Here is a 26,307-nt window from a genome sequence, read left to right as displayed (position 1 = left end):
CCTCTCAGTGTCCATAAGGACAACCGCCCTCCAGACATAGTCTGTGCTTGGAACATTCTACACTTGCTCGCCATCATAGGATGGCCATAACCAAAAATGGGGCCCTGGAGGGGGCAGTGAGAAGGTGAAAGCAGCAGACTCCTCTCCCAAGGCTGAGAGGAGCAGCAGTGGGTGAGGCTGCTGCTTAGATAAAGATCCTGGCACTTCTCCTGGGTGGGTAGTCCAGAGGACTGAAACCTACAGCCACACCAAAGCTCAGACATGAAGAAAGGTATTTACAGTGGGGACAGGTGGAAGCCACTGCACCTTGGCTGATGGGTGGTCCCTTTAGGGAACCACTACTCTGCTACTAAAAAGAAGGTACTGCAGTGTGGCTTATAATCTCAAATGTGATGCCAGGCAGGAGGAAGTGGCCAATCACAACAGGATAAGTACTATGTGATGCTACATGTAAAATCCAGAGACTGAAAGTAGGCAGGGAAGTGAGAGGGGAGAAGGGGAGTACCTGCCAGTGGGCTGGGGGTTTGGAGTATTCTCGAATGATGGAGGCTCAAGGGCATGCATTTATACCCTGATAACTCTGGCACATGCATGACCCTAGAAAGTGACAATTCCCTCCATACCTGCCCCAGCCAGCAAACCACAGGACTGCACGCTGCCAGGTGTGGCTGACCATCTCTGTCTCGTCCTGGCAGGCTCCTCATCGACATGGTGCCGAGGGTGAGGCAGACGCGTCACTACGAGATGTTCGAGTGAGGACAGCCGTGAGCTGCACAGGTGTCCCCGCAGGCAGACGGTGCCAATGTGTAGAACAGCACATTGTTTCTTTTTCGGACATTTTCTTTCCCCCCAGTTTGTCGTCATGGCACAACACTGGCCCTTCGCTCCGCTGCCCTGACAGGCACCCCTGCAGGAAGGGACGTGCCTCCCCCTCTCTGGCCTTGCTCCCGGCGTCAGACAGCTGTTGTGGGTAAGATCAGCTCTCCTGCGGGCAGGAAGGCAGGCTTAGGTGCTCTGGCCAGGCACACGAGGTCAAGGACCAGGTCTGCTGTCTCGGGGCATTGTGTGGTTTGGCTGTCCTCCGCCCCGGGGCCCAGGGTGGCCACTGTCCCAGCAGGTGTGAGGGGAAGCTGTCCCCTTCTGTCCCTATCACACACCCAGAACCATCACAACGTCACCTCGTTTCTATCCACGTGCTGCGTTAGTTTCATACTGTTTCACTAATCCTCGCCCCAAGCTGGTTTGTGCGAAAGGAGACCATCCTGTTTTTAAAAGTACTTAGTGATCCCCGTATGAGCTTTGCATGGACGAGCTAAATAAGCACATGATTCCTACTCTTCCTGTACGAACAGGCCCCATTTTTGAGAGACGTTAAGCTGTTGGTTTGTAATAAATAATGACCTATTACCACGTGTGTACGCACACATGTGTGTGCTGTGGTCCCTGCCGGCCCGCAAGAGCTGGTGTGCTCCTCAACGTGTGTGTGACATGGAGTGCTGCTTCCGTACCCATGTCCCGTCCTGCCCTCCCCGGGATGGCTCGCAGCACTGACTTAGTCAATAAAGATCTTTACCTGTTCTGGATGGTACAGGGAGGTCATCTGAGGGGCGCCGCCATCACAAGGACTTCCTCTGTGGCCTAAGGATGTGGCTTCAGCCTGGCCCAGCCCTGGTCAGGGGGCCAGCTGGGGAGTGAACCAGCAAATGGAAGATCTCTTTCCCTCTTCTCTCAAGCAGAGAGAGAGAGGGGGAAAGACTTTCAAGTAAAATTTTTGAAAAAAATAAGGCTGAGAGAGCTGATCCCATCTACTGGTGCACCCCCCGCACCCGACCCCAGCACGTCTGGAGCACCCAGAGTCAGCCCAGACCAAAGCTGGCAACCTGGATCTTAGTCCTGCTTTCTCACATGGGAGGCAGCAGCATGCTGGGAGACAGCGAGGGTGACCGACTTAGTAGAACAGAGCCAGGGCTTAAACCCGCACATCCTGGTGAGGAGTGCAGGATACCAACTGCATCTCCCCAGAGTAAATCTCTTCCTTATTCACAAGCTCATGGGAGCATGGAGAGGTGATACTCTGATGTTGCAATCTCCACCCGTGGGTACTTGCACCTCCCTGGGTGCCCTCTTTAGGGCCTGCGTTCCACCACCCATGTTCTGTGAAGGGCACAGTGTCTCCATTCTGGGCAGTACCCAGGAGCTCCCCATGCTGATAAGGATTAGTACAGGGCCATTCTGCCTAGAGACAAGCCTCTAGCGGTGGGTGTGACCTTGACCTGCCATTGGCTTCGCCGGCCTAACCGAGTGCTCTATGCCCCCAAAGCTTACTGTTTCAGACTTGTTCTTTTCGAGGAGGGTAAAATGCTCCACGTCGAATGTGCTCTGGCATTCCTGGAGCCTCCTGAAGGCTCACTCTGTCCAGGTCACTCTGAGCTGCTCCCAGGAGTGCGCTCAGAAACCGGTCCTAGGAGCGTGCACTGTGAGACGCGGCTGATGGAGCGGGGCAGGTGCAGCCCTTTCCCCGCAAATCACTTCCGCCTGTCACACAAGAAAAGTTTATTGAAAAATAAAGTTCTCCCTAGTTTTTTCTACAACAGTGGAAAACAAAGCAGAGCTCTCTAGGCCAGTACAGTACATGTGGACAGCGACACCGTAGTTTTAGGTTCCTGCACTACTTCACCCCAGAAGGGAACAGTAGAAAATGGGGGTACCAGGATCAGGTGAAAGACACTGATGCAAATGGCCATTAGCTTAAAGATATCAAGGGTTGTAACAGCAAACTACAGCAGAAGAGATGTCACCGACTCCTTTGGCATCGATTTCATGCTATGGTCTGGTTAATTCTTGGGGCAGACAATTAAAAAAAAATGCTTCCCAAGCCCAAGGAGGGGGATTTGGCCCTCTAGTTCTGCAGATGGCCCTGGCGGGCCCCTGGCAGCCCTGACCCTCCACAAGCCATGGCCCCTTCCACCATGCAAGCGCAGGGGTGTACTGTGCTGGTCAGGTACGGTTGAGGGCAGTCTCAAGACTCACAGAATCTGGAACGGGGAAGGTGAGACCCTGAAGGAGGTAAGGGGGCGTCTTCACACACTGCCCATGACTGGAAGAGCATCCCCAGTGATGCGGTAAAAATGCTTGCTGCAACCGCTCTGTCCTGTTTCAGGACCACACTTAAGCTAGAGTGGTGCCACTGTAGGAAGAGGTGCCACTGCCCCAGAAAAGGGAACGCCATCACACGAATGAGCCACTCTGGGGCTGGGTCCAGAACAAGACCAAATCTTAGGGTCTTCCTCTGGGCTCAGGCCAAGGAGTCGGCCTGCAGACCCAGGAGTCGGCCTGCAGACCCAAGGGAACAGCTGGGGGCTAACTGGTCTGAAGACCAGAGGTGCCACCCCGGCCAGCAGGGGGCAGCAAAGGGGCCTCCTGGGGGAATCTTTGCAGGAGTCACTCACCGGTCATCCCTTCCCCTAAGGACCACAGGAAAGGCTCCATTATCTAGTTCATACACAACAGTGACACAATTCCAGGTGCACAACTTACAGTTCCAAGGTCCTCAAAACCCCTGGAATGTTCCAAAAGACAGGTGTGGCCAAAGGTTTGTCTTGATGGTGGTTTTCAGCTCCAGGTGGTAAGTTCTCCCAGCCTTGTTTCCCTGGGGGTTGAGGTCTGGTGCATTTTTCCAATCAGTGCATTTACGGGCACAGCAAAATCCCGACCAGCAGGGCAGGCGCGTGCTATGTTTGTATAGGTATTGAGTTAATAATACAGAAAGTGAGCTAAGCTCCTAATTTCTCAAGTTTTAGGAAAGGCTAACAACAACAATATTCAACATTTACTATGTGCCAGGCACCGAGCTACACACTGAATCCTCACAGAACCGGAAGCGCTACAAAGCTAGGGGGATTTTTTTTTTTTTCTGTATCTGACATCATACAGCTAATTTGGTCCTTTGCTACAGAATCCTGCTTTTGTACTTTCTGTTGAAGCCAACAAGAATGAAAAAAACTTACCCTCGGCTTAACACAATTTGCAGCCTCCTCAATGAACATGCATCTGATTCCGCCCATCAACTCATACAAAGATGAGGGGGCCCCCACGGTCAGGGATGAATAGGATAAAGCCAATATGGAAATGGAAATATTTCTTAAATAAATAAAAGCAATCCAGGCTTGGAACAGTAACATACAACAGGCCTGTCGTTAATAAAATATACCTTTCGAGAATTTTGGGGGGGCACAGGAGAGGGTGCCAGTGTCTTAATTATATACACAGTCCAGATAAACCAGCTGAGTCTGGTCCCGAAAGCCCTCGCTCCCCTGGGACCATCACTCAGCTCTAGCTGCGCCCACCACATGACATCCGAGAGCCAGGAGGGGGCTGGGCTCCCAAGCTCACTCACTCACTCCTCTCGCATTCGTACAGAAAACAAAAACAAGGCGGGGGAGGGGAAGTGCCTGTCCTTGCCCCTAAGCTGAGATGCTAATTAGCTGAGTTAGTTCTGGCCTCGTGCTCCCCATGAGTTCAGTGGGGTTTTGTACCCTTCAGATGCTGCCCTTACATCATGCTGGCCTGTCCTACCTGGTCACACCTCAGCAGGTGCTGGGTCACAGGGAGCCCAGCCTAGCAGCACAGCCAGCAGTCCCAAGACCGATGCAGACTTAGCAGCCATGTGATCCAGGTGGACGTGGGCCGAGGCGGGCTCGTCTTTCTTGGGGTTTGCATAGCTTCACATATCCTCCCGGGATGTTCTAGAATGTACACATGCTCTGTCGCCGACAAGGTAGCCCAGCCCGGAGCATTTCACACTCACTGCACAGGGATGTGACGGCCCACGAACCAAGACGGTGACAGTGCACTAGGCACTGCTCTCACCACTGGGACAGACACCTTAGAAGCAGACAAAAATCAAACTGCCCTGCCCGGACACCTGCCGTGACCCAGACATGCCCCTTCTCCACACTGACAAGCCTGTGGCGATCCTTCCCCAGACGCCAAACCCAACCTTAAAGAAACAAACGCGAAAAGGCACATTAGAGAGACAAACACCGCCAAGGAAGCAGAGCCCAGCAGCTCCAAGCAAACTGAGGTAAGAAGCAGGGACAAAAAACGCCATCAAAGCAAAAGCGCCCCCTTGTGACGGCTCCTGGGATCCACGTGCAAAGCAAACTGCAAAGAGGAGAGAGGAAGTGGCTGCTGCCTCCCAAGACGCAGCTCTCCCTTCTGAGGCGACTCCCAGCAAAGCGTTCCAAGTCAGGAAACCTGCATCTAAGAGCTGGGTGTCACAAAGGGAAAAATAACCCCAAAGACCAGGCAAGGTGTGACCGCAGCACGGCAAGACACTAACCCCGACAGGATTCCCCTGCCGCTGAAACTGTCCGCAGCAACACGTGGACTTGGGGTTCCCTTACGACAGGCAGTGGCCAAAGGGTTTCCAGTTCCCAGGCCAGAGTCCTCGAGGCCCTTTCCTCTTGTTTGCACCCAGTGTTAAAGGAAGCCCCCTCTCCTACTTCCTTTCAAGGGTCATGGACTCCAGGGCCTGGGAACTGGCATATGTGCCAGGGTCACCTGATCTATCTCAAGTGCCCCTGACAATTGGAGTGTCTTCCCCAGGAGGCAGCCAGTCCTGGGATAAGGGAAGGGACACAGCCACACAGGGGCTTTGGAACAGGACAAAGTGCTCGTCTAGGCTGCCTGGCCCCAGAGACTTGGAGAAAAGGAACGGGAAGGTGCAGGCTCCCTGAGCTCCCAGCCAGCCAGCGAGTGAGCCACGCAGCTTGTGCAGGTAGCAGGAGAGCTTCTTTCCAGCCATCTGTTTCCCTCAGTTTCTGTGCTTGCTCTCTAACAGGTCTCTGCTAAATGGGTTCTTCTGGCTGAGCTCCCCCACTGCTGGCCAAATGCCTGCCTGACCTCCTCAGTGCCAGAAGCTTCCAGGAGAGGGCGCTGGTGGCATACAATTTTGTAGGTCTGGCAGCTCAAGCCATTCGTCCTAGGAATGTGATCAACAGTCTTTCCTCAATAAGGGTTGTGCTGTTAACTGTAGCCCCTCTGCTGCAGGCAGGCCACTGTCCATGTAACACAGCACCTTCAGGTTGCTCCCTCTGCCCCGCCTGCCAGGCCGAAGCAGAGGAACTCAGCTGGGACTGATGGCCCTGCACAGTACCCTCCTGGCAGACTTGCCTAGGAGTTGTTTCAATGGGGGTGGTGAGAAGGTGGGCAGCAGACCCTGGGTGCCCGTCCTGTGCCCTCACCATTCTCCCCATGGAAGGCGCATTTCACACTCACTGCACAGGGATGTGAAGGGCCCACGAACCAAGAAGGTGACAGTGCACTTGGCATTGCTCTCACCACTGGGACAGATACCAAGAAACAGACAAAATCAAACTGCTCGTATTCTCCCTCTCTCCTTTTCCAAAACTCGGCCCTGGGTCCAGGAAAGCACAGGGGCCAGATGTGGGGACATGGACACACACACGCACCACATCAGCTCCAGGAAAGCGCAGGGGCTGGAACAGACAGACACATACATGCATGTGAGCGCGCGTGCCTGGCACATCAGCTCCAGGGACTGCAGGGCGGGGTCTCAGCCACAGGGTTAGCCTAGCTTAGCTCCTGGCTACAACCCGCAGGCTCCCCCTGCTGGCCGAATGGCTGCATGACGTCTTCAATGTTATCTGCTTCCAGGAGAGTCTGAATACAGGACGAGAGGGGCGCTGCTGCCCGCCCCTGTCCGCCTTCTAAGGATCCTGCCAGGAGAAGACACCAACCCCAGGTGCCCACTCCTCACAAACCTCACTCACAAGCCGGCAGCCGGCACAACACACCACATTCATCCCGAGTGGCTCCTGGTTTACCAGCAAACATCGAGTTCGTTCACAGGGAATTGCCGGAGCCTTGGACTTGGGCCAACACCAGCTAGGAGCTGGACCCAGCACAAGCCTGGCAACCAGGAGCCTAGCTCCAGTGGGGCCTGCAGTTCTGAAGGGCTGACAGCTCTCCTGCCCACATTTCAGCTCACAGACTGTGCTCTTTTGAAAAAGGGGGAGGGAAGATAGCTCCCACACACCTCTGGGTCTCCCAAGTCCCCTTTCCTCCCCATGGGGACCTGCGACAACAGATAACAAGCATACCACCGGCTAAACTACAAAAGCATGTGCCACCTAAAGGAACTCTAACAAGGAATGACAGCCATAGGTTGTGGGGGCACACGAGGAAAGCAGCCTTGACCTTGGTCCCTGGGTGGGTTGTACCATCCTCGCCCTGGACAACCTGGCCAGCATCTCTCACACAGGACCTGCTTTAGCCTGCCCCGTGGCACACCCCGTGCCTCCATCCTGCAGAAGCGGACAACCGACAGTAGTGCGAAAGTGGATGATTCAACAGTGGGAAGTAACAGAAGAAATGTGTCCTCGGTCCCTCGGCCCTCCCCTCCCTTCCCTCCCACCCAAATAAATAAGTTAATGGGTTTAGGAATACTCCCGGAGTTCTTTCCGATCATCTCAAAGATGCCTTCCTGGTTTGCAACCCATCTGGAGTATTTTTCTACCCTGGAGAGACTTGTACCTACAGATCCCCTCTGCTTCCATTCCCATCCCCACCCCACCCGCACCAGCACCAGCACCACCACCACCATCACCACCATGACAGGTGCTCCTTGCAAAACAGAAACTGCGTTTTGTGGTAATAGGGAAGAAGCCAAACTCCTGCTTGGTTTTGACAAAAACTCCCTCTGGGCCACTTGGTCACCAGCAGGAGTAAAACCAAGTGGAAACCTTTGACTGAACAAGTTCAGGCTCTATCCAGAGTCCCTGAATGACCTGTGCCCCGCCCAACAGCCCTGCCTGACGTCCCCACAGGAGGAGCATGAGCGGAGCCGGTGAGCAGGTGGGCAGATGGCTGCTATAGACAGTCTTTGCACAGTGCCACCTGGCCCTTGATGAAGTCCCTGCAGGGGCAGATCCGCTGGTGCCGGGCGTGGGCACCTGCACAGCTGAAGAGCAGCAGGTCCCCCTGGAACACACAGTGCTTGTTCTTGGGGTCAAAGGAGGGTACCAGGATGTCCTTAGCCACCTCTGAGCTTTGGCAGATCACGTCGTACCTGCCGAGGGGAGAGAGAGGCACACAGGTTAGCAATGCAAGGGACACGAGTCATCCTTCTCACTATCCTGGCAGGCTGAGGAGGGCTGGGGAGCGCACACAGGTGGTGCAGTGTAGGAAGGGAATGGGGCCCCCTCTGCAGCCCTAGATTCTCTTTCAGCAGTTGTGGCTTGAGAAAGCCTAGTGTGGCTTAGAAGCACGAGTAATAGGGGGCTTTTGTTCAGGTCAATGTTGTGTGCAATGGGAAAAACCAAAAACAAGTGGTACACTTGCCAAGCAGGGAGTGGTTAGCAAACTGTGCCTCTGGCATCATAGGCTACCATGGCAAAGGGAGAAAAACAGGCAGCAGCATGGGTGACAACTGTCCCTCGGGAAGGTCATGGGACAGGAAGCCCAGTGTGCTCGGCCCGGTGTGTATGTGTGAGCGTGTCAAGTCCAGACTGGCAAAGTGTTAGCAAAGGTTGACCTCCAGGAAGTGAAGCTATGGCAAAGTCTTACATCACTTCAAAAATGTTCAAAAAGTTTGTAGTACATGCAGTAAAAATGTGTGTATCTAGTATACACTTTTTTAAAAAATCCAAGCATATAAGGCATCTTTGTAAGAGGTCATGGAAAGCTTGAGCATCAGGTGCCAGCATTGGGGTACAATGAATAAAGCTGCTGCCTGAGAAGCCAACATCCTGCTCGGGTGCTGATTTCTATCCTGGCTGCTCCACTTCTCATCCAGCCCTCTGCTGTGTGTCTGGGAAAGCAGTAGAACACACTTTCCACGTGGGAGACTTGACTGGTTGCCTGGCTCCTGGGCATGTGATGAAAAACCTGCAGAAATTTCAAAAACTTTTGCACTAGAACTGACCTGCCTTTTAACTGCATTTTTCATGAGCTCTTTGTAGCTCCCTTGCCCAGCTGTGGACTCTCCCTGGACAGCAATCAGAAAGATGATACTGTCCTGAGGGCATGATCTCTGTGGGCCTTTGTGACTGGTATCCCAGTGAGAGCTCAGAGCACCAGGGCTCTTGCATGCAGAGCTCTGGGTCTGGGCTCTGGTTCCTCGGCTGTGGTATCTATTGGGTGGGGACACTTGCAGCTTAATTTCCTGAGTCAGGATGATACCTGTTTCCAGCGATGCTGGCTTCTCACCTCAAGGACAAGCTGCAAATCTTTTCCTGAGCCTGGAGAACAGGTGTGTGTAAGGTAGGTGGGGTGGGACTCAGACCTAGCCTTGAGCCCATCCTCTCATATCTTAGGAACTGTGTGACCCTGGACAAGCCACTGAGCTGGTGTGGGGCTCAGATCTCTCTTCTGTAAAATAAGGACTCCCCCTGCCCAGGAACTAGAACCACACCCCTGCCCCCACCGCCACCTCCTGTCTCCCTGCACTCGACAGAGTCTAGCTGAGTCAGCCAGCGGTCAATAAAACAGGACACTATCAACCCGCCGCTGTGGCTGTGTGCTGGCAGGTGCTGGCTGGGCTGAGCCTTGGTGTCTGGTGGGGTGAGTGTACACACACATTTTTCCTGGAGTTTTCAGTTCTGGCTGACCAGGATCAGGCTGGGGATCCTGAGATTTCCCCTGCTTCTGGAAAGGCCCCGTATTCCCACTCCTGCCTGTCACCTTGCCCAGGCTGGCTCTGCCTAGTGATGGCTCAAGTGGCTTCTGGAATGCAATAGTGCTCCAGCTTTCCTCCCTGCAAGCCCAGGGTTCCTGCTGCACCTGCCGAGGGCTCCAGGCCCAGGCTTGAAGGTAGGATGTCTGTATGTATCTATGTATATTTTTGATGATGTTTACATAGTTGATCAGGGAGGGAAGGATCAAGGATTAGGGGAAAGTGCCTGAAACCATTGGTTCCACATTTTCTTTTTCTTCCTCCTGTCTCTCTGGTGGGAAAAGGCAAGAAGCCACACCTAGCCTCCCAACTGTCAAGGCGGGATGTTTAACCGATTTCCTGTTGGGGAAAATGAGTCCTGTATGGGACACCTGGCAGGGGCCAGCCGAGACAAAGGGGTCCTGAGCTCATTCTTGCCACACGGGGCAGGTGGCCTTGGGATGCAGCTTTGGGTCAAGTGAGTCACAGCAGGCACTGTGCCTTAACACAAACCATCTGTCAGAAATACTGCTGAATCCTCCATTCCTGCTCTCACACCCTATCCTTGCCAAGAGCCCTAAAATCCTTCCTACCCATGCCAGGTCGCCAGGCCCTGGGCTCCGGGACACAGATGCCTGGGGTGTGGGCACTGGGGAGTGTTTATCTCCACCAAGCTTCAACAATAAGGAGCCTTCCCCGGGGCCATGCACACAGAGCCCTGGGCATGCAGGGAGGCCTGCACGAGCTGTTCCTGCAGTGCCATGGGCATGTGTGGCTACCTGAGCATCCTCAGGTACGTGCAGACACCTGCCCAGCAGCTGCCCCCTTTCTTGGTGTGCAGTGCTCCCCACAGCCATGTGCAGGCAGGTTGGCTGAACCCACTGTCCCTGTATCACCAGAGCCAAAGATACTGGTGAAGAGAAGTGCCTTTGGCCGGTGGCCAGAACCCTGGGGCTCAGCCAGCCCATGTCTGCCTCGCTGCCCCTGCCTCCACACACTGCAGGCTGAGTCTCCCTGCACGCTCAAGGGGAGGCCTTCTCCCCTGCTGGCCTCACCACTTTGCCCTCAGCACGTGAGGGGCAACTCCTGGCACTTTGCAAAATATCCCATGGTGATATCTTCCTTCCTGGGGGGCTGCTTTCCTCCCCGGGATCCCAGCTCATGGGAGAAGACAGAGGATGCCAGCCCCCCACCTACACACTGAATGCCCTGGGTGACTGCTCTGGTTGTGGGCCATGCCCCTTCTTCAGGTCCAGAATTCCCCACAGCGCTGTGTTCCCACAGGCCCTTCGGAAACCAGACATCCTGAGTGGGAATCACAGGGCCACACCTTCATGACTCAGCCCTGCAGCCCACGCCAGAGCGTTCCCCGAGTCCCCTGATGCTCCCGGGGCTGGCCAGGGTTGTCACCAGTCCCGGGAGCGGCGGAGGATCCAAACTGAAAACCCGAGCCAAGCCTCGGATGATGCCATGATGGATCATCAAGGCCAAATCACCTCGGAAGTCAGCCTGGGGTAAGGTGGGGGCCATCTGCCCTTGAAGATTTTCCAAGGTATAAGATTTTCAGAGACAGCACGACAGTGATCCGGCCTTCACACAGACATGTGTGTTCCCATTGGTGGGGCTGAGTCCTCCCAACTGCAAGGGAGGCAGGACGTTCTGGAGTCCTCTCTCCCTGACCCCACCTCAGCACATCTGGAGTCTGGTCCAGAAGCCTGGTGTCTCCTGAGTCACACATGCCCCTACAAAAGTAAAGTGCACACACTTGAGGAGATCTTTCTCCTCAAGCTCCCAGGTTCAAGACTACCACACTAGACTCAGTTTATGAGCTCTACTCAACAGACATGTTTGCAAACATTTTTTTTTGGGGGGGGGACACTGAAATAAACTTTATGACCTTTCTGAAGAGTCCCTTGGTATCCAGTCCACAGGGTGCAGTGAGGACAGGTGCTCCTTAAGCGACACTCGGGACAGAAAGGAGCCTCCGCGAGGCTTAGCCTCCAGAAAAACAGGCAGCCTCTGGCCTCCAGGAGCCGCTTCCTGCTGATTGGCCGTGAACGCAGACAGGCACCGAGTCTGCAAGCTGGGGTACTCCAGCGTCACGAGTATTTACAGATGCACCAACAAGGGAGTCTGCAGCGTTCACGCCCACATGATTCATTTCAGATGTCTTTACTTGGAAATGAGCTTTCCTCTAAGCCCCCTGGGGACACAGGTGGGACAGGGGTGGTGGTGTCCAAGGCTTGGCCACGGGACAGGTCCACACCAAGTCCCTTGGCCGCCCTCAGCCCTTTTCAGCAAGGGCAGGATGCTACTCACCGTCACATAAGAGATGTGTCCATTTGAGAAATGGCAACACTGATGATACACAGGTTACCCGGCTATTGGTGCCCCTTCCCAGCCCCACTGGGACCCCAATCTGCGGACTATATTAGCTCAGAGGCCTGATCACCGTGCCTAGGGCGGGGAGATGGTGGACGAACCCCAACTGCTGCTGGGCAGGAATTAAAACTGCACTTCTCAGGGGACCCTCTGGGGGCCTGCTCCTAGGACACAACTTTGCATTTTCAGAAGTGGGCAGCCTCAGAGTCCTGGTATTCCCAGGAAAACAATGGGATGGAATAGCCATACTCGCTTTCCTGCTCGGAGTGCTGCCCTGCTTGGGGGGATACCAGTGGCCACATCTCTCTGTGACGTTTCTGCACACACTTGATGGGTAAGCAGAGCCACAGGAGAGTCCAGGCTGCTTCAGCTCAGATACCCCTAGTGGCCAACAGCTCTACGGGCACCTCTAAGGGAGGTGGGAGGTTGCTGTCCTCAGGAGTGAGTGAGGATGACAGCGAGTCTGGGCTGCCCTCTCTTGCCCTTCTGCAATTAATGGGGTCACATAGTCTCAAGGCCCGTGCCGGAGGTCGGTACCACTCCCCGCCTTCACATACATCCTGGTCTACTGTACACTTCCCAGTCTGTGGTACTCTTGTTAGCATAGCGCAAAATGGCCTCAAATACAGGGTGAAGCCAGAAGGAGGGCCAGAAAACCACCCACTGCCCCAAGTCCCAACTCCACTGCTTGTCACACCCTCTTCCAGACTGGGACAGCCCAGCCGGTGCACTGCAGATTTTGAGCAGTATTAGCAGGTGTCATCCTGCAGGTGTGTCTTTTGGAGACAAAGTTAACCAGAGTTACCAGGGTATGCTGAGTGTGTGGGACAAAAGATTAAAAAATTGAGCAGTGTATGGACAAGCTGGGATGGAAATGGGGATAACAGATTTAGTAGTGGTGAGACAAGAATCAGTGGCCAGAGCTAAAGGCACGTGGAGATTTGGGACTGCGTGTGCCAAAGTGGAAATGATGATAAAACAACAATAACAACAGATCCATTTAGTGCCCTAAAAGTCATGCAAGCACAAACTAAACCATTCTAAGAGGGGCAGGCATTGAGCTTAGGCCTTAAAGCACCAGAGATAAGGCCTCCGTCTTACACCACAGTCTGATCTTGGGTCCTTGACTGCACTCCCGATCCCAGCTTCTTGCTGACAGAGCCGGGGAGGCAGCAGCAAAGCTTCAGGTAATTGGGTCTCTGCCATCGTGTGGGACAGATTTCCTGTCTTCTAGCATTAGCCCAAGCCTTGCCCTGACTATTTGGGGGAGCTTAGAGGGTAAACTAGCAGCTGAGAGCAAGTTTTCTCTCAATAAAAAAAAAAAAATGCAAAGAATATCCAAGGATGCTATACTCCACCCCTTCCCCTGCCCCAGGACCTGGCATAGGCAGGCATTCTCAGGCCCACTGTGAGGAAGCACGTGGCAAAGGCGCAGGCAGCAAATTAAAAAAAAAAACAGGCCACAGCAGGGCAAGGTGGGACTCGGCAGCTGTTGGAGACAGTCTCATGCCAGCCCTTCTCCCTGTTTCTCCCTGCTTTCTGATTCCAGGGTGGGGGACTGTCACCTGCCTTTTGCACTGCTCAGACATTGCACGGGGGCTACTGGGAGGGGAGGTGCTTTGCTGTCCCTAGGGACCCCAAGAGGTGGCCTCATGCAGGCCTATAGTTCTGGGCCCATCTCTGCTCCCACCATCCTGGGGAATGAGGTTGGCACAGCCAACACCTTCCATAATCTCCCTTCCCACATCTTTTTCCACAAGCCCTGGGGCCTGGAACTGACGTCCCATAGTTCCATGTCCAATGCAAAAGGCTGAGTGACATCAGGGAGGATGAGGCGAGACTAGCACCCTCCCCAGCACACCCTCCCATGTCTACACCCCAGCCACTCACTTCAGCACATCCTTGTTCTTGTTGAGGTGCTGGAAGAAGGACGGCTCACAGATGAGTTGATTCTCCTGGCACACCTGCTTGCAGGACTGTCCAGGCTCAGCAAGCTTCACCTGCAGTGCGCTGAGGGGTGGCCACATCACTTGTCCATGACAGAAGTCCTGGAATGACAATGAAGCCATTAGCCAAGGGATCAAGGGTTCAACAGGGGCTCCATCCTTCAGTCCTACCAAGCAACCCTCACTGTGGAGGTGACATCCACTAAGACAGTTGGGAAGGGGAGGTCCAGCGAGCGAGAGTTGGCTTGGACATATCCCTGGGCCAGGGCTTGCTCTCTACCCACTGGGTTCCTTAACCACAAAAAGAATGAGGGTAGAGGCAGGACAGCAGCATTGCCCACTTAGGGCCCGAGGATGCCAGGCAATGCACACAGCACCACGCCTGCGCATTAGACATGGCTACTCTCATCGTTATGACCAGCATCAATAATGCAACACAGCTACAAAACACCTCCACCCTGGCAGGCCTGTCTTCAGGCTTGCTTCCACCTGCTGCTCTGTGTCTGCCTCTAAGACAGAGTGAGTGTCTTCTGGCTTTGGCAGTTACCTACGACCCTGTTGGATGGTCCCCATTGTATTGTAAGGACAAAATGCTGACACTGCAAGGTGACATTGCTGACACATCTCAATACAGTGCCCGATCCTCAGCAGGGACTCACTGCTTGTTGGCTGGAGATGATTGCAAAAATTCAGCAAGTAGAGAAAATAGTCTGGGCAGGGTATGATGGGAGGACAAGGACCCCCTTTACAGGTGTGTGGGGTGCTCAGCATAGCATAGAGCAAAGCCTTCGAAGAATCTAGAAGGAATGGGGGAACCATTGTGTCACAAGAAGACACAGGAGTGGGGTGGAGCTTGGAGGGGCGGGACCTAGGCCAGCTCTCATTCCAGCTGTGCCCAGCAAGGCCCTGAGAAGGCATCAGTGCTGGCAATGCCTGGGCCCCTGGTGGCCAGTACCCGCTCTGCCAGTGCACGACAGATAAGAGCCTGATTGGAGAACTCCACGTCCCTGGGTGCCCGGGCACTGAAAACACTGGGAACCTGAGCAGCTGTGCTGGTCTGTTGAATGCCATCTGGCACAGAACCAGCCTTACAAAGCTTCCACGGGTGACTTGGGCGCGAGGAAACCTAGTGCTGAAAGCAGGGCCAGACCTGGCGGGATTGTCAGAGAAGCAGCAAACAGCTGGGAACCCCGTGACGCTGTCTTGCAAGAGGGAACTGCCATGGAGTGCCAGCATCCCACAATCCCGTGTGCCCACGCTACTTCACGGTCATGTGTGAATGACTTGATCTGGCAGGCTCCAAACACAAAGGAAAGGTGACGCTCATCCTGCTGGCCACCCACTCCGACAGGTCCACACCGTAATGTGCACCAAGATACTGCCCTGTGCCTCCAACGGGCAAAAGTTACACGTGAATCAAAACTTGCACAAGATGTCATAAAGAGAAGTGTTTAAAAGACAAACAACATTAAAAAAAAAGAGGCAAGTATCCCCTTGCTGACCTGAGACCACCCTCCAGAAACACTGGGACACGAATCCACGCACACATGCAAGTGTTGCTCCAGGCATGGCTGGTGTGGCTGGCACCCGGGAATATCAGCTCAGGAGTGGTGATGAAATCTTAACGCAGCAGCCCCTGGTTTTAGTCTGTCTCCCGTGTCCTCCGCCCGCTCCCTGTGGACGAACCACCCTGGGGGCCTGGAGCTCTGACCCAGGGACACACATACACACACACAGAGAGGAAATGTCGGCTTCCTTGTATTTAGCCATCCCCTCAAGATGTGGAATGTCTGGAATATTAATGGGCATAATGTGAAATGTGTGAATCATTAGTTAATGAACTGTAACCGTGTGTAACTTAGAGTGAGGAGTACCGAGGACGTGTTGGTGAACTAGGACAAGCTTGTAAGGTGTGTACAACGAGAATGCTTAGCCCCTCCCCTCCCACTAATCTATAAGAAGGAGACACAAAAGCAGCTGGAGAAGCAGCCCCAGTGAGCGCAAACAGGGGCTCAGGTAAGCAGGCAAATTGCTCTCAAGTAGCTCCTTGAAGAACGGGACTGCCTCAGGTGCTCTTAGCTCTAGCCTTACAGAGCCCGGCACCACTGTAAGCCACCCTGACCTGGGAGACCTCGCCGCTCCTCCCTCCTTCTCCTGTACTCCTTCCAGAGACCAGAAAGTAAGTATGTGTGATTGCCTCAGGACGTGCCCTCCGACCCAAGAGGCCCACAGAGTTCCATGGTGCACAGGAGCATGGGAGCTCCAAGCATCCTTGCAGGTGCAGAGAGGCTGGTCTGGCACCCTGGCAGCAGTCTGTTTTGAGGGCCAGGAAGAGTCGAAGGAGCACAGGACCTTCTGGAAGCACTAGAAATCCCAGTGGTGATGAAGGTATCATGGGTAGGTGGGGCAGGAAGACAGGCAGGAGGGGGCTGGGCTTTGTGGGAGCTCATGGTGGTCTCTCAAACTATCCCACGGCTTGCAGAGACAACAGGACAAGACTATTACCCTTTCTGCCTTAGGTGATTCCTGGGAGATAAGGTGAGGTGAGTAGGGACTGGGAGATGTCACAGACAATGTGTCCAGGTGGGGCAGAGGTAAAACTTGAGTCAAATGCTTTAGAGAGAGCCACCTCCAGGTCAGCCACTCCCAGGGAGCAGGAGAAGGAAAGCCCCTGCCGTCAGCCTCTTCCTCCATCAAGTGCGGGCCCCACTGGATACTCACGAAAGTTTCATTCCACCACAGCATGAGCTAATGTGACACTGCCAGCCTGCCTTAGCTCCTCTCTAAGCATCTGTCTACCTGTGAGTCTGTCCGTCCACCCACCCACAACCTCAACACATAGTTGCTAAGAAGTTAGGAAAGCCCAAAGTCTCAGAGATCAGACTGCCTGGGTTGGAATCTTAGCTCCTCCTGGAATCTGGGCCGGTGTTTCCTGCCTTCAGCTTGCTTAACTGCCCAATGAAAAAACCAACAAGGCTGCAGAACACAGGAAATGAGTTATAACATGCTAAGTGCCCAGAAAAACGCCAACAGTAGTGACAGCATCTATCCAGTGGCTGCCACCGTCAGGAAGCGCCAGCGAGGGACTGCTCTAGGTGGCAGCTCTGAACAAGAGGAACCTCAAAAGCTTCTGCCTTCACAGAGCTTATATTCATGGAAGGAGTTAGCAAAAATAAAATAAGTAACTCAAATGTGATGTGTTGCAATGAAAAAAAAAAAGCAATGAGATTGTTGTGGGGAGGGTGGCCAGGTGACACATTCCTGAAAAGGTGGCAGGTGACAGACGACCCAATGAGAAGGAAAGCAGTGAGTGAGACACGTATATGGGAGTATCTGAGAAGGGAGCAATGTCCCGGATGAACCGAGTGTTCTGGGCGGCTGGAGGTCAGCACGCAGGCTTGTGCTTGTAGTGTATTAGGGGCAGGAAGATTGAGTTGGTGGGGTGCAGGAGGTCCTGGGTACACAGCGACAAGAACCACAGGGCTGTGAAGGGACAGCAGGGCTACAGCAGGTGCAGAGATGGTCAGGAAGTCAACATGGCCTCCCAGGCTGCACCTGTGCGCAGCCAGCCTATGGGGGCCGTTCAGCTGGCTGTGGGGGTCTCCTAGCTCTTTGCATATAGCTAACAAGCCCTCAGGCTGCTGCTGGGATATGAACACCTGGGAGGCACAGTCCTTGGGCTCAGAGGTTTGCTGCAGGGCCTGGTGCTTTAACCATTCTACAGCTGATGCCCAAGCAGGGTGAGAAGGGTTCCTGGAGGAGAAAAAGGGACAGACTCTAACGGAAGGGGGTGAGTAGAACGGCAGCAAGTGGAGAATGGGACTTGTGGGTTCGGTTTTGTAGGCTGGATGGGAGTTAGTGGCTTATCACTGACATGGGGCTTTATAACTGTGCTCGATACTGCTGCATGGATGGGCATCATGGCCATCTGACAGTAGCAGACGCAGGAAAGCGGCCCACTGCAAAACAGCAAGGCTTCTTCACAGGCAGAATGAGGTATCAACAGTCATTTTCAATCATGTTAGCAAGCCCACAGAAAATGCGGACCAGTTGTAATCCTTTCCAACAATTCTTACAACTGGCTACCAGATTTCTCTAAAATGTGCTTCACTCATCAGCGATGCCCAGAAAGCAACCATCAGCCATTCTAGGGCAGGTTCATGCACAACCAATTTATGAGAAAAAGCAGTCTCCTCAACAAATGTACCCAAAGGTCACCGTGCAGAAACCCTTGGGGATTTCTGCCAGAGGAGATGGCTGTTGGCAATGAAGGTGAAGGGGCAGCTTGGAGGTGACAATCAGAAAACTCAAGATGGTAAGAGGCATGTGGGGGACAGGTGGGCTTTGTTCAGGAGGCCAGTGCTGTGTATGGGGTTGGCTTGTCCCTCCCTCCTAGTGGCCTATGGCAGGTGGGAAGAGTGAGCTGTTTGAAGCAAAACACAACAGCAGGAACAGAAGAGGTAGAAAGAGGATGTGTGTTTCATGATGAGGTCCTTACTATAAAGTCCTTACCCCACTCAGACAGCCAAATCTTTAACAGAGCACAAGTCTGTTAAACCTACAGACCTCAAAGCAGAAGTCTGAACAACATAAGCATTTTTCAAAATGTTTATGGAAGATTAGAATTAATAGGCACATTGAGTTGGGGGCAAAAATTTTGAAATCCAGATGTGCAAAGAGCCCTTAAAAAGCTCATGGGATATATACATTCTGAAAACACTGTGTGGGTTGGCATTCCTTTTGCACAAAAAAAAAAAAAGAAGCTTTTCATTTCTTCATTTTTCCAATGAGTTTTTGTGTTTGATTTCCGTGGAAATCGGCATGGTTTGGAATGAAGAAGACAGCTCAGATGAAGAGGTCTTGGGGTAGGCTCCCCGAAGTGGAAAACAAAAGGCTTGTGTTCCACATGAGGCCAATGAAACCACTGGGTTTAACCCAGCCAAGGGACTTAAAATTCAAGAAACCTACAGCGGACTGATTTTTATGTTGACAACTATATGGCCCACAACTGATTTTACAAATACCCAAATGGCCCATGGCAGAGAAACAGGTCCCTATTTCTGAGAAGAAGTTTAGGAAAGAGGGTGGATTTGGTGGGGCAGGTTTCAGGCCATATAAAAGGGAGTAGGGCCACACTCGGCAGCTACTTAGCATCTTTGTGTTATAGCTGCGAAATGCAAGGCTGACAAAAAAAGACATGTAGGATAAACGTAAGTGTGCTTCAACAAGTTCACGGATCCAGGAAGTTTATTTTGATGCAAATATCCCATAACCTATGTATACAAAGTGTTTATGAAAAGTGTCTATTATGGAAATACTATACGTGGGCTTTAACTTCCTTTTATTATAAACAGACGTCTCTCTAATCCTATTTTCCAGAAACGCTCTGGGTGCTCTTGTATTGAGTACCAGGCCACCGTGGTTGCTGGCTGGTACCCTGCCTCCTCCGCCTGGGCTGGCTGACCCTGAAGGAGACATGAACCCAACTGGCCTCTAGGTTGCTTCCATAGGCAGGTACATGCTTGTTCGCACAAAGGCAACAGCCAGGTGCTGTGGAGCTTAGAACAGGACCAGCCTGGGCAGACTCCTACGCTTCCACATCCATGGCAGCCAGCTCGCTGAGAACTAAAAACAAACCTACCTGACGCCACGCCCCTCCACCACCAGGGGCGGACAGCACACATGCACACTAAGGTCACATGGGAACGCTCCCAGTAGCATTTGTCATGAGGCAGAAAGAACCAAATGTCCATCAATGGATGAAAGGAGGAACACGCTGTGGTGCAGCTGCGCTCCGGAATAGCACTCAGGAAAACCCACAGGAGGTGCTGACATGGATTCTTCGTGTGACGCCCATCTGGAGCCTGCTATCTAACCTTGCATTTTAACACCCCTGCTCTGTCTTTAGCCAGCAGTCTCACCCCTTGACTGTACAAGGACCTCGGAAGGTCCTAAAGCATCTGTTTCGCTCTTCCAGAAGATTTCCTTATTTCTGGAATCTGCTCAGGTTTCACATTCCTCTAGCCAGTGGGGTGAGGGGTGGAAGTAGGATGGGAATGGAGTCGGTTTTCATTCTGCCTATTTCCAGCTCTGGTGGCTTAGGGAAATAAAACATAAAATCCCAGCAAGGGCTCTGCTGGCCTTCACCAACAGCTCATGCCATAGCTTCCGAACCCTATTCGGCGGGAGGATTCTTGGCAACCCCACCCTTCTGCGGAATTGAAGTCCTACTTCTAGCTGTCTTACACATCTGGATTTCATAGGAAAAGAGCTCTTACTTAAAAAGGTTTTTGAATACTACTCAAAGTTCCTAATGGGTTTAGGATTGTTCAGCATATGTCATGAAAGGAATGCTTAGAAATCACCAGTTTGGTTCTTGTCTCTTACAGTGACGGGTGAGGCCCCAAGAGCCCGTCCATCCCTTTTTCCTCCTAAGTCTTCTGGAATGCTCAGGTTCCTGGACAATCCAGGGAAGTCCTGCCTTTAGGATTCCAACAGAGGAAGGATGGAACCACAGAAAGATGGGCAGCTCTTAACTGTCACTGAGCGCCCTCTGGGGTGACAGGAGGCAAGATAAGGTTGAGAATGACTCTGGAGGAGTCTTACCTGTTTTTCAATGAAGGCGTTGATTCTCTGCAGCATTCCCTCGCATGTGAACTCATATGGCATGTACGGCTCAATCTGCAGACACAGAACATGGCACTGTGAGCACGGAGGACCCGGGATGCATGCACTTCCCAGAGTTCCCGACTCACTCACACACATGCCCATACTGCAAGGCAGCCACGAGTGGCTACAACTGTGCACTTGGACGTCAACAGATATCTCAACTTCACTCTACTTCCTAGGTGGGACATCCTGGGCAATCTACATATCATCCCTGCATCTCCAGTACCTCATATGTAAAAGAATATGAAAACCCACTTCTCCTACACTGTCATGGAAACTACATGAAAGTCAAAGTTGAGGATCTGGTATCGGCTGCTGGTAGGTAAGCTCCATGGGGCAGGGTTGTCACTCCTACATCATCTTTGCAACCCAAGACTGATCCTGGTGTGGCACATTCAGGAACATAGGAAGTATCTGGTGCATGGGTACATGGCCGCTGCTCTGAGAAGGGTACACAAAGACAAGGTTCAGGGATCCACAACAAGATCCCTGGTTTGGCTAACAGGTGAAGTTAACATGTATCCTGCACAGTGAGGGTGATGATGTGCCACAGAGTTCAGCAGGGGAGGCTGGAGGTCCAACTCTTTTAAGGTCCATTATGATCCTACCAAGCTCTGATTGGGAGGGCCAAGGTATGACGGTTTCCAGGTAAACACTTTCTGGAACACGTGACAATGAAAAAGCAGCACAAGGCTGGAGCTCAGGTTCACGAAGGCTGGCAAGGAGAGTCACTGGATTTCCGTGAGCACCTTGAGGTTTCTATGCCAAGCAACACAGACTTTGTTGGAGGGGAGCAGGAAACCCTGGGTGTTTCAGTGAGATCAGGAAGGCACTTGATCAATCTGATACCCCAGGAAAGGGGCACTGATTGATCTCTGCCATGCAGCACTGGCCAACTCTAATAAGGCCTGCAATTTCAGAGACACTGTTACTCTGAAATGAACATTTAACTCATTAGAACAAAATCAGCAATCTGATCCATTATAGCTCCTGAGAGTCCAAGAACACACCGATGGGACACCTGTCCCCACTCCTACTTAGTCACACACTCGTCTCAGCTCCATGGGGTGAACCACTGGCCATAGCACCTGGGTTGGAGTGTGCTGATGGGATGGTCACTGGCAGGGACAGCTTGCAGGGCATCCTCTCTGCCCATGCCAATGTGAGCATTTCAGAAGTGCTGAAGCACATATTACCCTTGAACTTCTGTGAAGTTTTAATACATCTCCAGGCTCATAACTACACGGTATGTTATTGGGGCTGAACCTCCAGCATATGTCCAGACAGATTTCAAAGGGGCCAAGTCGTAAATGCTGGAGCTTCAAGGCCAATGGTTCTGCCAGAACAGATTCCACTCAGTTCAACATCCTTTCAAGAACCAACTTTCATGTTCTCAACTTGCTCCTTGATGAAAGCTTTTCAACTTACTGGGCCCTCTGACCCAGACAGCTCTTTCCCTTGTAATGTAAAAATGTGTTTTTGCTTTTAAATGATGTTTACTTATTCAATCCATGGGTAAGTCTAGAAGCTTTCCAAAGCTATCTTGGAGATCTCACCCTCTCAGAGATTCACAGAAGGAACAAGTAGAACATTAAGAGTGAAGCAAACATCAGTGGCCCACTTTTGCCAAGAGGAAAAAATCCAGATCACGTGGATTTGGGAATCACAGGGGCACTGCGACATCCTATTCCCAGGGGGCATCTGCTGCAAGAATGGAAGTGAATGAACTCCAAGAGCTCAGCACAGTGAGTACAGAATCATGCCTCACTTATACTTCTTCCTCTGGTCTCTCCTCCTAATTCAGCCCAGGTTAACCAAAGGGGTGCTGACCCACTTCATTGCTTTGGGGCCACGTTGTTGTTTCAAAGGTCGTAAGGTTGAATTAGCTGTTCCCAAAAGGCAACTGTTCGTGAGTACATTGGCCATCATGCTGTGAATGTACACGGGGCTCTGCATGGGAAAGCTCCCCAGACTTGTGGTTTCAAGGACACACAACCCTGACACACTCATGAGTCAGTAGCTCTTGCATGGAGGATGGGCAAATGTCTACCCATCAAACCTTAATGGAAAAACCATGACCTCTTTGGGGGATGGATGAAAGAGAATACTAAAGTCATACCTTGTCACCCAGAAATCCAAGTAGGGCTAGGTGTGGGGAAAATTGCTTTGTGGAAAAGGGAATTTTGGGATTGCCTGAAAGGTGTACTGTGGAGTTATTTGCCTTAAACTCCAGTCTTCAACATTACTCCTCTGGAGATGTTTCCTGCCACCTGTCTCCATCAGCATCCACTCATATCACTATTGGAAGCTACTCTCTGAGATCAGCCTCCCTGAGAGAGTTCTCGTGGTCCGACCAAACAGCTGGATTGGCATTGTTCAATGAGAGACACTCTTAGTAGGCATTGGGGTTTGAGTCCGGGTTCCTCTGGTTTGAGCGACTGTAACACTCTGAGCTCAGCAGAGGCTGTGGTTTCTCTTTAGGATTCTAAAGTAAACCAATGCAAACCATGCTACTCTCCTACTCAAAACTTCCTGCCACACTTCTTTAGTAAAGCCAAAACCCCACTAGTGCTTAATGTAAAAGCCCTACATGTCCTGGCTTCTGGGGACCAATGTTGATCTTCATTATGTGTAATGAGAAGGTTCTCTGGATGCTTTCAAGATGTTACCCCCCTTATCTTTGCTTTTCCGCAGGTGGATTATAATGCACCTGCATGTATTTCCCTTTGTATTTGCCCTGCCTGGAATTCATCAGGCTCCTAGCGTCTGCACACTGATGCCATTCATCAATCCTGGAAAATTTTTCATTATCTTTTCAAATAGTTCATTTGTCCCAATTACTTCTCTTTATGAGATTCCAATCACATGTTAATGAGGATATTTGATACTGTCCTACAGATTCTATGTTCTGTTCTTCATTCATTCTTTTTCTGTGTTTCAATTTGTAGAACTTCTGTTCAACATGTCTTCCAGTTCTCTCTCTCTATCTCTCACACACATACACATTAGGCTAGGTACAGGCTACTGATAATCCCACTAAAAGAACTGTTTATTTCTGAGATTGCATTTTACATTTCTATCTTTTTTAAAAATTGGGTTACAAAGGTTTTCATCACTCTGGTCAAACTCTGAATCTGATCACACGTGCTGTCCACTTTTTTAGTACTCATCAGAGCATAACAGTTCCTGTTTAATAATTTCAACATGCGGACCATCTCTAGATCCTGTTTTATTGATAGCTTATTAAGAATGGTGAATTCCATGAAATTTTTTTTAATTGATTTTGGTCTTTATGTCCCATTCTTATATTCCCTGTCTTCTATTTTAATCATTTTTTCCCTTTAAAATTTTATTTTATTTAAGCAAATTACTCAAAAAGATCTGGTTGTGACTCCAGGTACTACTAGTGGCTACTGGTTGTATGATCTTGGGTAAATTCTGTATCTTATCCTTTAAGCCTTAATTTTCACTTCTAAAACATGAATAACTGGGAAAGTGCAATAGTTAAAGTCCTCGCCTTGAACACGCTGGGATCTCATATGGGCGCCAGTTCTAATCCCGGCAACCCCACTTCCCATCCAGCTCCCTGCTTGTACCCCGGGAAAGTGGTTGAGGATGGCCCCAAAGCCTTGGGACCCTGCACCTGCATGGGAGACGTGGAGGAAGTTCCTGGCTTCTGGCTTTGGATTGGCTCAGCACCAGCCGTTGGGGTCACTTGGGGAGTGAATCATTGGAGAGAAGACCTTCCTCTCTGTCTCTCCTCCTCTCTGTATTTCTGTCTTTCCAATAAAAATAAATAAATCTTTAAAAAAAATGAATAACCGTCCCAACTCTATAGAGTCGTAGAATGTCAGAAGGATCATAACGAGGTTTTCTCAACATGCAAGCTGCTGTTCTAATTATTATTTCAAGTGGAATGGAATCATTTTGGAAGTGAGGCTGAGGAGGGTTTTAAGCTGTGCTGTGCGTGCTGCTTGGAGAGAGAACAGCCTCGGGGTGGGGCGGTGAGCAGCTATCCGCACCCCACCTGCTATGCTTTCTTTTGGAAAATTCCCATTTAGTGGCGTTTCGACAAAGGGACCTGGTACCTAAAAAGCTTTGAACTCTGTGATCCAAAGTTGACTGCCCCTCCCCTGGCCTTTAGGCCTCCTCCTCCTCAGTGGAGGAGGCTGGACTGTCTCTCTGAAAGTGTGTGACATCCTGACCACACGGTTCGTGCAGGTACACCTACATCAAGGAGCATCATGCCGAGTTGGGATGGATCCTGGTCCACAGTGCAAAAGAAGACAGTCACAGGCAGAAGCCACATGAGGCATGGACTAAAGCTCTGGGACTGTGAGCAGAGGACTCGTGGGCTCAGCACTGGCCACGAGACAAAAGTTAGCGTTCTCCCTGGGCTCAACCTCACTGACATGCTTATTTTGGACTTTCAGCTCCAGGACCGGCAGAAAGCACAGCTCCGCTGCTGGAAGCCACAGAATTTGTAATACTCTGAGTGACAGCTCCAGGGCACTAAGCACCAAGGAGCCTGCATACTAGAGCAAGCCGGGTTCCCTACCTCCAAGGGAAAAACCATCCTGTGGGGGTGGGTGGGAGTGGTGACTGCACCTGCCACCAGTAGGGTGTTTGCAGCTACTTCAAAACTTAACAACCGGGCCCGGCGGCATGGCCTAGTGGCTAAAGTCCTCACCTTGAATGCCCGGGGATCCCATCTGGGTGCCGGTTCTAATCCTGGCAGCTCCACTTCCAGTCCAGCTCCCTGTTTGTGGCCTGGGAAAGCAATTGAGGATGGCCCAGGGACCCTGCACCCATGTGGGATACCCAGAGGGAGTTCCTGGGTCCTGGCTTCGGATCGGCACAGCACTGGCCGTTGCGCTCACTTGGGGAGTGAATCATTGGACGGAAGATCTTCCTCTCTATCTCTCCTCCTCTCTTTATATCTGACTTTGTAATAAATAAATCTTTAAAAAAGAAAAAAAGGGCCCAGCGCAGTGGCACAGTGGTTAAGGTCCTCGCCTTGCACGCCCGGGATCCCATATGGGTGCCGGTTCTATCCTGGCAACCCCGCTTCCCTTCCAGCTCCCTGCCTGTGGCCCGGGAAAGCAGTCGAGGATGGCCCAAAGTTTTGGGAACCTGCGCCCACGTGGGAGACCCGGAAGAGGCTCCTGGCTTCGGATCGGCATAGCATCGGCCGGTGCACTCACTTGGGGAGTGAATCATCGGACAGAAGATCTTCCTCTCTGTCCCTCCTCTCTGTATATCTGCCTTTCCAATAAAAAAATAATAAAAATAAATCTTAAAAAAAAAAAACCTTAACAACCATCCCAGCTTTAAGCGGGCAGGGCACGGAAGATGCATCGGGTATTCTTGCTGGCTCGGGAATGTTCTGAATGTAGTGAAATCGGCAGCACAGTGGGTACAGAGTTGCTAGCATTCTATTTTCCAAGAGTTAAGATGACCTTCTCATAGGCAAGGTATGTGCACCTGCTGGGATTCACACTCTTCTAACCTCTTCCTATTTACTCAGTAGTGCTGTAAGCTCTGCTCTTTGGTTTTGCTCTGCAAATTCCTACTTACTCCACAGAAAACATGTCATCAGGGCCCCTCCTACAGACTGTGCATGCTGCTTTTGAC

At 51.8% G+C, this 26,307-nt stretch overlaps 2 protein-coding genes across 5 annotated transcripts in view; one reads left to right on the top strand and one right to left on the bottom strand.

Moving 5' to 3' along the window:
- The window catches only part of TMEM163 (transmembrane protein 163), a 281,838-nt gene extending 280,431 nt beyond the window's left edge, over positions 1–1,407 (top strand). The window contains exon 8 of the mRNA XM_040971488.1: positions 696–1,407. Coding sequence (XP_040827422.1) covers positions 696–756 — 61 coding nt within the window. The 3' untranslated portion in view covers positions 757–1,407. The remainder of the gene's footprint in view (positions 1–695) is intronic.
- A 5,176-nt stretch (positions 1,408–6,583) lies between these two features.
- The window catches only part of MGAT5 (alpha-1,6-mannosylglycoprotein 6-beta-N-acetylglucosaminyltransferase), a 331,427-nt gene continuing 311,703 nt past the window's right edge, over positions 6,584–26,307 (bottom strand). For all 4 annotated transcript variants that reach the window (XM_040971485.1, XM_040971487.1, XM_040971486.1 and 1 more), the window contains 3 exons: positions 20,611–20,685; positions 13,949–14,106; positions 6,584–8,092 (listed from right to left, as the gene is read on the bottom strand). In XM_040971485.1, coding sequence (XP_040827419.1) covers positions 7,894–8,092; positions 13,949–14,106; positions 20,611–20,685 — 432 coding nt within the window. In that variant the 3' untranslated portion in view covers positions 6,584–7,893. The remainder of the gene's footprint in view (positions 8,093–13,948; positions 14,107–20,610; positions 20,686–26,307) is intronic.

This window comes from Ochotona curzoniae, unplaced genomic scaffold, assembly GCF_017591425.1.
Source record: "Ochotona curzoniae isolate NIBS_2020 unplaced genomic scaffold, NIBS_Ocur_1.0 contig_2210, whole genome shotgun sequence".
Taxonomy (NCBI): Eukaryota; Metazoa; Chordata; class Mammalia; order Lagomorpha; family Ochotonidae; genus Ochotona; species Ochotona curzoniae.
Note: the sequence above shows the minus strand (reverse complement) of the source record. Positions and strands in the feature narration are given on the sequence as shown.